Source organism: Heptranchias perlo, chromosome 44, assembly GCF_035084215.1.
Source record: "Heptranchias perlo isolate sHepPer1 chromosome 44, sHepPer1.hap1, whole genome shotgun sequence".
NCBI classification, from domain to species: domain Eukaryota; kingdom Metazoa; phylum Chordata; class Chondrichthyes; order Hexanchiformes; family Hexanchidae; genus Heptranchias; species Heptranchias perlo.
The window spans coordinates 7,331,953-7,342,733 of NC_090368.1; the positions used below are offsets into that span (position 1 = coordinate 7,331,953).

The 10,781-nt window shown below is 55.6% G+C and overlaps 1 protein-coding gene across 1 annotated transcript; it reads right to left on the reverse strand.

Moving 5' to 3' along the window:
* Nucleotides 1–781: 781 nt before the first annotated feature.
* On the reverse strand, nucleotides 782–10,145 carry krtcap2 (keratinocyte associated protein 2). Its single transcript, XM_067976071.1, has 5 exons — nucleotides 10,045–10,145; nucleotides 7,828–7,982; nucleotides 5,680–5,743; nucleotides 3,277–3,343; nucleotides 782–1,081 (listed from the first exon to the last, which is right to left on the reverse strand). The coding sequence occupies exons 1-5, from the start codon at nucleotides 10,046–10,048 to the stop codon at nucleotides 967–969; spliced, it is 405 nt and encodes a 134-aa protein (XP_067832172.1). The 5' UTR covers nucleotides 10,049–10,145; the 3' UTR covers nucleotides 782–966.
* Between the last annotated feature and the right edge of the window lie 636 nt (nucleotides 10,146–10,781).

The following is a 10,781-nucleotide window of genomic DNA, read 5'->3' on the forward strand; positions in this document are numbered from 1 at the left end:
TGTGCTTTGAACTGACTGATTTTAGTCTTGGATTTACCTTGTGCTTATACTCCAACATTGCCAGAGTTTATAACAGTACAAGACTGCCCTCTGCTGACACACAAAAGTAGAGTCGTATCAGAACAACAGAACCTTGTGATTCTCATGATCCAGCTTCTGCCTCTCGAAAGACCCGACAGCCCCCACCCCGACCCCTACTCTACTCTACCCAGAGGTCCATGCTAATCACCAGTCGAGTCAGAAGGTCGTGGGTTCGAGCCCCCGCTCCAGAGACTCGAGCCCCATAATCCAGGCCGACACTCCCGGTGCCAGTACTGAGGGAGTGCCGCACTGTCGGAGGTGCCGTCTTTTAGATGAGACGTTAAACCGAGGGCCCCGTCTGCCCCTCTCGGGTGGATGTAAAAGATCCCACGGCCACTCTTGGAAGAAGAGCAGGGGGGAGTTCTCCCCGGTGTCCTGGGGGCCGATATTTATCCCTCGACCAGTGTCAATAAAACAGTTTATCTGGGTCATTTATCACATTGCTGTTTGCGGGATCTTGCTGTGCACAAATTGGCTGCTGCGTTTCCTACATTACAGCAGTGACTACACTTCAAAAAAAAAAAGTACTCCATTGGCTGTAAAGCGCTTTGGGACGTCCTGAGGTTGTGAAAGGAGCGACAGAAAGACGAGGGCCAAATCATTTATTTTTTGTGTGTGCTTTCCTCCTGACCGGGGGCAGCTCCCCGTCAGTCTGCCCAATCGCAGACTTCTCGTCAAACAGAAACGAGCTCACTCCGTCTTAACAAAATCAAACCGGTTCTTTATTGCGGGATCGTGAACAAGCGGCCCGGAGCGGCCAGCGACCGCGTGGGAGGCGAGCTCCCCCCACCCCCCGTCCTCGGGAGACGAGATGCGGACCCCCTCTGGCCCACTTCCCCCACCCGCCCGCCAACCCCGTCCCCCCCTCAAAGGTTCAGGGAACGCTCAGTTCTTCTTCTTCTTGGTGGCCTTGGCGGCGGCGGCGGGTGGAGGTGCCGCCTGATAGAGGGCGGCAGAGAGTCTGTTGACGTAGTACAGCGCGATCATCGAGAAGATGAAGCTGCGAAAGAGATTAAGGCCTTCCGTTAACGCTGGGGCAACATCGAACCAGCTCAGATCAGAGGCTGCACCCGCTGAGACCCCCCCACCCCCGCCCCCCCTCCGCCTTTACCCACGAGCTCATGCCGCTCCCTCCCTCTCCCTGAAGATGCCAACCCTTGCTGGGCACCGTTCGCTGTCGAAGCGGCAGGCTATTCGACTGTGGAGGCCATCAGCCGAGCCCCCAAGGGGTCACTGGGTGCTGTTCAGCGGCAGGGGGTAATCCGGGCTGGTTTTTCCCCAGCGAGGGAGCCAGGGGTAAAATGAGGCCAACGGCCCCAGATTCTCCCTCCCAAAACGCGTCGACTTGCTCGTGGGGTGCGGTCCGAGTCAGGCCAGTGAGCGTTACTCAGAGTCAGTGGGCCGCTCGACCGTGCGAGAGGCGCAGTCCAGCTCGGTCACGTCCTCGCCGGCCGACACCGCGCGAGGAATTTGCAGCAGGATCGTGCTCAAGAGCAGGAACCCGCCCCGAGCACTGAGCCCACGAAAGGGAATCGGGGCTCTCCCGGCTGCAGTCAGCTCACTGAACACACTCCAGGGGTTAACTGGGACCAGGTCCATGAGAAAATGGAATCGAGCCTTTTTTGGGGGCTTTTAATAGAGTGATTATTTCCTCCGGTTGGGGAGTCGGTGACGAGGGATTGTCAGTTTAAAATGGTCACAGAGAGTGAGGAGAGGGGTTGGGAGACATTTCTTTACACAGACGGCTGTTCTAACAGGGAATGCTTTACACAGAGACCACTGCATCTTTTAAGGGAAAATTGGATCAATATTTGAAGCAGAGGAAGATTCAGGGCTATGGGGAGAGAGTGGGGCAGTGGGATTAGTTTGGGGATTGATACAGGGCTATGGGGAGAGAGTGGGGCAGTGGGATTAGTTTGGGGATTGATACAGGGCTATGGGGAGAGAGTGGGGCAGTGGGATTAGTTTGGGATTGATACAGGGCTATGGGGAGAGAACAGGGCAGTGGGATTAGTTTGGGATTGATACAGGGCTATGGGGAGAGAGTGGGGCAGTGGGATTAGATTGGGATTGATACAGGGCTATGGGGAGAGAACGGGGCAGTAGGATTAGTTTGGGATTGATACAGGGCTATGGGGAGAGAACGGGGCAGTGGGATTAGTTTGGGATTGATACAGGGCTATGGGGAGAGAACGGGGCAGTGGGATTAGTTTGGGATTGATACAGGGCTATGGGGAGAGAGTGGGGCAGTGGGATTAGTTTGGGGATTGATACAGGGCTATGGGGAGAGAGTGGGGCAGTGGGATTAGTTTGGGATTGATACAGGACTATGGGGAGAGAGTGGGGCAGTGGGATTAGTTTGGGATTGATACAGGGCTATGGGGAGAGAGTGGGGCAGTGGGATTAGTTTGGGGATTGATACAGGGCTATGGGGAGAGAGTGGGGCAGTGGGATTAGTTTGGGATTGATACAGGGCTATGGGGAAAGAGTGGGGCAGTTGGATTAGTTTGGGATTGATACAGGGCTATGGGGAGAGAGTGGGGCAGTGGGATTAGTTTGGGATTGATACAGGGCTATGGGGAGAGAGTGGGGCAGTGGGATTAGTTTGGGATTGATACAGGGCTATGGGGAGAGAGAGGGGCAGTGGGATTAGTTTGGGATTGATACAGGGCTATGGGGAGAGAGTGGGGCAGTGGGATTAGTTTGGGATTGATACAGGGCTATGGGGAGAGAGCGGGGCAGTGGGGTTAGTTTGGGATTGATACAGGGCTATGGGGAGAGAGTGGGGCAGTGGGATTAGTTTGGGATTGATACAGGGCTATGGGGAGAGAGTGGGGCAGTGGGATTAGTTTGGGATTGATACAGGGCTATGGGGAGAGAGTGGGGCAGTGGGATTAGTTTGGGATTGATACAGGGCTATCAGCAATCAGCGGGCATCGACTCGATGGGCCGAATGGTCTCCTTCTTGCTGTGTGATTCTGTGATTTATTTTGAAATGGAACCAGGTCACTGTGCGTGACCCCAGGGCGGGCGGGCGAGGGGCGGGCGAGAGAAGGGAGGGCGGGCGAGAGAAGGGAGGGCGGGCGAGGGGTGGGCGAGAGAAGGGAGGGCGGGCGAGGGGTGGGCGAGAGAAGGGAGGGCGGGCGAGGGGTGGGCGAGAGAAGGGAGGGCGGGCAGATGCCCAGAGACACTTACCAGGTTGTAACGCAGACTCGATGGATAAGAGCGGATGCAAACAGAGACAGCAGTAGACACACAGCGACTGGGAGGGGAGAGAGAGGAAGAGAATCAGTGTTTCGAACAATCCCAACAAATGCAAATGACCCCACAACAAGGGGTCCCGCATAATTATTAAACAATCAGGGCCGCACTGCTTCAGGTGGACGTTAAGATCCCATGGCACCATTTCGAAGGGGATCAGGGGAGCTGTTCCCGGTGTCTAGGGGCCAATATTCCCCCCTCAACCGACATCACCAAAAAAATACAGCTCAACTGGTCATTTGTCTCAAGTGCTGTTGTGGGATCTTGCTATGCACAAAATAGTCTGCCACATTTGCCAACCTAACGGTGACTGCCGCTAATGTAATTTGTTGGATGCGAAGCCATTTGGGACAATCACACACTCCCGGGGCCCCCCTGTAAATACTGACACGCTCCCGGGGCCCCCCTGTAAATACTGAGACGCTCCCGGGGCCCCCCTGTAAATACTGACACACTCCCAGGGAGCCCCCTGTAAATACTGACACACTCCCGGGGCCCCCCTGTAAATACTGACACACCCCCGGGGCCCCCCTGTAAATACTGACACACTCCCAGGGAGCCCCCTGTAAATACTGACACACTCCCGGGGCCCCCCTGTAAATACTGACACACCCCCGGAGACCCCCTGTAAATACTGACACACTCCCGGAGACCCCCTGTAAATACTGACACGCTCCCGGGGACCCCCTGTAAATACTGACACACTCCCGGGGACCCCCTGTAAATACTGACACACTCCCGGGGACCCCCTGTAAATACTGACACACTCCCGGGGCCCCCCTGTAAATACTGACACACTCCCAGGGACTCCCTGTAAATACTGACACACCCCCGGGGACCCCCTGTAAATAGTGACACACTCCCGGGGCCCCCCTGTAAATACTGACACACTCCCGGGGACCCCCTGTAAATACTGACACACTCCCTGGGACCCCCTGTAAATACTGACACACTCCCTCGGACGCCCTGCAAATACTGACACCCCTCCCAGGCTCTCCTATCCCAATGTCTGAAAGACAGAGTTGGCACAGACATGATGGGCCTAATGGCCTCCTTCTGTGCTGTATGATTCAACTACACTTAGGGCAACACTACTCCCATTGCAGAAAACATTTATTTGTTTACAGTGCTGGGATGTGATAACGTCAGCGACCCCATGGGATGTCCTCACGGACCCGTCCACCCAAAGTCTGAAGACCCCCCACCACCATTTGAAAACTGCATAATAATTGTGGAGTGATCCATTCCCACACTACGGCTTCCAGCAATCACCGGGCACAAAGCAGACACTGGTCTCCACTTGGTTTGGTTAAGTGTTTCTTGGACTCCTCGTGCCAGTGTCCTGCTCCATGGTCTCATCGCTACCCCACAGTCTACATCAGGGAGATGAGCTCAGAAACAATCTGTCCCAATCCCACCCAAAACATCTCCATAGATAAACACCTCATCCACCCATCAATAGACCCCTAACCCACCCATCGATAGACCCCTAACCCACCCATCGATAGACCCCTAACCCACCCATCCATAGATCCCAAACCCACCCAAAACACCTCCATAGATAAACACCTCATCCACCCATCGATAGACCCCTAACCCACCCATCCATAGATCCCAATCCCACCCATCGATAGACCCCAATCCCACCCAAAACACCCCGATCAATAGACCCCCAACCCACCCATCGATAGACCCCAATCCCACCCATCGATAGACCCCAATCCCACCCATCGATAGACCCCAATCCCACCCATCGATAGACCCCAATCCCACCCATCGATAGACCCCAATCCCACCCATCGATAGACCCCCTAACTCACCCATCGATAGACCCCAATCCCACCCATCGATAGACCCCAATCCCACCCATAGATAGACCCCAATCCCACCCATCGATAGACCCCATTCCCACCCATCGATAGACCCCATTCCCACCCATCGATAGACCCCAATCCCACCCATAGGCAGACCCCAATCCCACCCATAGGCAGACCCCAATCCCACCCCTCGATAGACCCCAATCCCATTCACAGAACAGCTCTCCATACTGCACATGTCCGACAGTTCCGCTTTGCCACATCAGCTGTGATTCCGGCCGAACGATCGGTGATTTTGTGCCTTGGGCTCCTGGTGAAACTGCGGTGAGCACCCAGAGTCTGGCATCCAAGGCATTCCAGACCCACCTCACACACCTTCCTTTCAGCCCACCGAGAGAAGAGAGCTTCACCCCATCAGCGAAGAGGTGTCTCCTGCCAACCTGGACCCCGGTTTTAGACCATACACATTTATCCAACTCGATACCGAATACAAAGAATCGATAATAAAAAGGGGACTTACTTTCTGGAAATATCTTGGCCTGGAATCCTTTACCAAACACCACACTTTCCAAGTTGTTAAAGGCCTAAATTGGAAAAGTTAAGGACACACGGTGTGCAGAGCAGCCCCCATTGGCAACGCCCATCGCCCTGCAGCTCCAGCCCACTGCTTTCCCAATCCAGATACGTACCATCGCACAGCGAGAGCGCTGGTAGAGAGGAGGGAGCACCGTACCATAGAGAGGAGGGAGCACCAGATAGTAGAGAGGAGTAAGGAAGTCTTGCTGCAATTGTACAGGGCTTTGATGAGACCCACACCTGTACAGTTTTGGTCTTCTTATCGAAGGAAGGATATTCTTGCCTTAGAGGGGGTGCAACGAAGGTTCACTAGATTGATTCCTGGGATGAGAGGGTTGTCCCATGAGGAGAGATTGAGTAGAATGGGCCTATATTCTCTGGAATTTAGAAGAATGAGAGGTGATCTCATTGAAACATCTAAGATTCTGAGGGGGTTTGACAGGGTAGATGCTGAGAGGCGGTTTCCCCTGGCTGGAGAGTCTAGAACTAGGGGGCATAGTCTCAGGAAAAGGGGTCGGCCATTTAGGACTGAGATGAGAAGGAATTTCTTCACTCAGAGGGTTGTGAATCTTTGGAATTCTCTACCCCAGAGGGCTGTGGATGCTCAGTCATTGAGTATATTCAAGACTGAGATGGATAGATTTTTGGACTCTCGGGGAATCAAGGGATATGGGGATCGGGCGGGAAAGTGGAGTTGGGGTTGAAGATCAGCCATGATCTGATTGAATGGCGGAGCAGGTTCGAGGGGCCGTATGGCTTACTCCTGCTCCTATTTCTTATGACCATCAGACAGAGTAGAGAGGAGGGAGCCCGGGGGTGAGCAGTGCAACAGGTAAGCAAGGAGCCCCTGGGAGAAGTCGTGCAATGAGGTGGCAAGAAGTGGAAGAGGAGGAGGGAACACCTTAGGGCAAGAAAGGAATAGGGTCCCAAGGGGTCAAAGATGGCAGCCACAAAAACCTGTGCAACACCCAGGAAGGTAAAAATAATCTCTACTTCCCACTCCGTCACGGCTACACGCAAAATACCAACCGTTCATACAAGCAAACTTTTTAAATCCCATTTCTGGCAAGATTCAAGGCTCAGTACTAGGTCCCATGCTTTCTGTGGTATATATTAATGATTTGGACTTGAATGTGGGGGGCTTGATCAAGAAGTTTTCAGATGATACAAAAATTGGCCGTGTGGTTGATAGTGAGGAGGAAAGCTGTAGACTGCAGGAAGATATCAATGGACTGGTCAGGTGGGCAGAAAAGTGGCAAATGGAATTCAATCCAGAGAAGTGTGAGGGAATGCATTTGGGGAGAGCAAACAAGGCAAGGGAGTACACAATAAATGGGAGGATACTGAGAGGTGTAGAGGAAGTGAGGGACCTTGGAGTGCATGACCACAGATCCCTGAAGGTAACAGGACAGGTAGATAAGGTGGTTAAGAAGGCATACAGGATACTTTCCTTTATTAGCCGAATATAAGAGCAGGGAGGTTATGCTAGAACTGTATAAAACATTGGTTAGGCCACAGCTTGAGTACTGCGTACAGTTCTGGTCACCACATTACAGGAAAGATGTGATTGCACTAGAGAGGGTACAGAGGAGATTTACGAGGATGTTGCCAGGGCTGAAGAATTTTAGCTATGAGGAAAGATTGGATAGGCTGGGGTTGTTTTCATTGGATTAAAGGAGACTGAGGGGAGATTTAATTGCGGTGTATAAAATTAGGAGGGGCCTAGATAGAGTGGATAGGGAGGACCTATTTCCCTTAGCAGAGGGGTCAGTGACCAGGGGGCATAGATTTAAAGTAATTGGTAGAAGGATTAGAGGGGAGCTGAGGAGAAATGTTTTCACCCAGAGGGTGGTGGGGGTCTGGAACTCACTGCCCGAGAGGGTGGGAGAGGCAGAAACCCTCAACTCATTTAAAAAGTACCTGGATGTGCACTACGTAACCCACAGGGCTACGGACCAAGAGCTGGAAAGTGGGATTAAGCCGGATAGCTCTTTTCCAGCCGGCACGGACACGATGGGCCGAGTGGCCTCCTTCTGTGCCGTAACTTTCTATGATTTCAAACCGCAGAGCTGCTCGGAGAACGCAAGGATACGGTCAGGGAGAAGAGGAAGAGTATCGATCCCAGGAATCCTCCAAAGATTGTCAGCCATTCCGAGGAAGCCAATTGCCGGCTGTACATCTGCATACCCGCGAAAAGTAGCAGGGTGAAGAGGGAGGAGAGCATGAGGGATGATCCAGTACTGACAGCTGCAAACACGGAAGAGCACAGAACAATTAACACCCAGTGCTTGCACATTCTCAAGCCCCGTTCACTGACAGTCAATAACCATCTTCCCCCGAATCTTGGCTTGGTTGACGAGTCAGAAAAAATTTTACGATAAGAACAGGTTAAACGTGCAGCCTGAGACGTTGGGTCCGGTGGTGTAGCGATTATGTTACTGGACTCGTGACCCATGACGTTGTTAACTCCAGACTCTGACTATTCCAACCCTCTCCTGGCCAGCCTCCCATCGTCCACCCTGCGGAAACCTCAGCTCATCCAAAACTCGGCCACCCCGTATCCTGACCCGTACCGAGTCCCGTTCACCGCCCCTGTGCTCGCTGGCCGACACTGGCTCCCGGTCTGGCAACGCCCCGATTTTAAAATTCTCATCCTGGTGTTCAAATCCCTCCAGGGAAGTTTGAGGAGTTCAACTCCGTTAAAATAAATCTGGAAATAAAGAGCTGGGAGCAGTCAAAGTGACCGTGAATTGTCGGAAAAACCCAACTGGTTCACTAACGTCCCTCTTTAGGGAAGGAAACCTGCCAGTCTGGCTCTCTATGTGACTCCAGTCTGCACATCAGCGTGTTTGACTCTTGACTGCCCTCCGAAGTGGCCTAGTGACCCCTCAGTTGTATCAAACCTGCTACCGGCGGTTCAAGAAGGCGGCCGACCACCTCCTTCTCAGGGCAATTAGGGATGGGCAATAAATGCCAGCCTTGCTAATGACGCCCGCATATAATGGGCGCACGTCGGGGGTATTAGCTCCAGGGGGGGCCCGCGCAGAGCAGAAACATCCCACATTCCATCCCCGGTCTCTGCCGAGGCTGCACCCGCCTCCTGGGTTGGGGACGGGGGGACGAAATGTCGGCCAGGGATTCCCGCTGCTGATCGACGGCCGGAGGGGGGGTTCGGGGGTCCGGAGACGGTGGGATCAGGCTCCGTACTGATAGTCTCAGGGCCTCCCGGGTTCTGCTCCCACTCTGGGCTCTGCGTCTGTCCTGGTAAGCCCCGCCCCCCTGCCTTAGACTCCACCCCCATCCCCACCGACCCAAGGCCACGCCCCTGACCACGGCCCCTCCCACCCCAGTCTTTACTCCGCCCCCTGGCCCTGCATGAGCTTTGGCCCCACCTCCTGGTCCTGTCATTAGCTCCGGCCCCACCCCCTCCAACCTATGCCCCGCCCTCCCACCTGCCACAAGCTCTAGCCCTGCCCCCTCCAGCCTATGCCCCACTCCTAAATCTGTCATGAGCTCTAGCTCCTCCCCTCCTGCCTATGCCCCACCCTCATACCTGCCACAGGCTCTGGACCCTCCCCTTCAACCTATGCCCCACCCCCAAATCCTGTCATGAGCTCTGGCCCCACCCCCTCCAGCCCAGGCCCCACCCCGAAATCCTGTCATGAGCTCCGCCCCCAAATCCTGTCATGAGCTCCGGACCCGCCCCCTCCAGCCTATGCCCCGCCCCCCAAATCCTCCAGAGCTCCGGCCCCGCCCCTCCAGCCTATGCCCCGCCCCCTCCAGCCTATGCCCCACCCCCAAATCCTGTCATGAGCTCCGGCCCCGCCCCCAAATCCTCCTGAGCTCCGGCCCCGCCCCCAAATCCTCTCATGAGCTCAGGCTCCACCCCCTCCAGCCTATGCCCCACCCTCCCAAAACCTGTCATGAGCTCAGGCTCCACCCCCGCCAGCCTATGCCCCGCCCCCAAATCCTGTCATGAGCTCAGGCTCCACCCCCTCCAACCTATGCCCCGCCCTCATACCTGCCACAAGCTCTGACCCACCCACCCCCACCCTTCAGGGCCCGGCCCAGGTACCACAGGCCCACCCCGGGTAACAGCCGCCGATCCACAGTCACCGGGTGCGGGCTTTCCCCTCAGGATCCGCTCCCCGCAACGTTCCCACAGTCCCGGGCCTGCGGGGAGGCCGAGGCCTGGGCCTGTGGTGAGCGCGGTGGGCCGGGGCCTGTGGTGAGCGCGGTGGGCCGGGGCCTGTGGTGAGCGCGGTGGGCCGGGGCCTGTGCCCTCCTCCCCCCCGGTCCCCGGTCTCACCCATCGTCTCTCGCGACCCGGCGGCGGCAACGGCTCAACAAAGGGGGCGGAGCTTGGCGGCGCGTCCCACGTGATCTCCCGTGCCACGTCGCGCTCTGCGGTAGGACACGACGGCCATCTTGGTGAAGGAGAGTCGCTTTACACCATTGGGGGGGGTGGGGGGCATCTTGGTAAAGGAGAGTTGCCTTCCACCGCGGCGGCCATCTTAGTGCAGGATAGTTTCTTTTCCAGCTCGGCGGCCATTTTGGTGAAGGAGCGTCGCTTTCCAGCGCGGCGGCCATCTTGATGAAGGAGACCAACCCGCGGCCATCTCGCTACAGGAGGATCCACCCCCGCCGTGGCGGCCATGTTGGCAAAGGAGACGTTTCTGTGGCCATCTCAGGGCAGGAGAGGCCCCACCTTGGTACAGAAGATTCCTCCCACTGCGCCGCGGCGGCCATCTTAGTAAATGAGACTGCCTCGACAGCCATCTTGGTATAGGAGCGTCCCTCCGCGGCCATTTTGGTATGCAGAGTCCCCCCTCACTTTCTCGGCGGCCATCTTGATAAAGGAGCCATTTGGTAAAGGAGGTATGTCGGCGGCCATCTTGGTAAAGGAGAATGCCACCCATTGCCTGGCAGCCCAGCCTGGCCCAGGGACACACTTCACCTTTCACTCCTCCTCCTGCCCAGCCCACACCAGCCAAATCCCAAAAGGTTGCACCTGAAGCATTGGCCTGGTGGCAGAAGCATCGACGT

Excerpts from the sequence above, each read along its gene's own strand:
- krtcap2 (XM_067976071.1), bottom strand. Across the intron at positions 5,744-7,827 it reads TCTTCCTCTTCTCCCTGACC|GCCTTTAACAACTTGGAAAG; the intron begins GTATCCTTGCGT and ends TTTCCAATTTAG. Across the intron at positions 3,344-5,679 it reads GGCCAAGATATTTCCAGAAA|TCGCTGTGTGTCTACTGCTG; the intron begins GTAAGTCCCCTT and ends CTCCCCTCCCAG.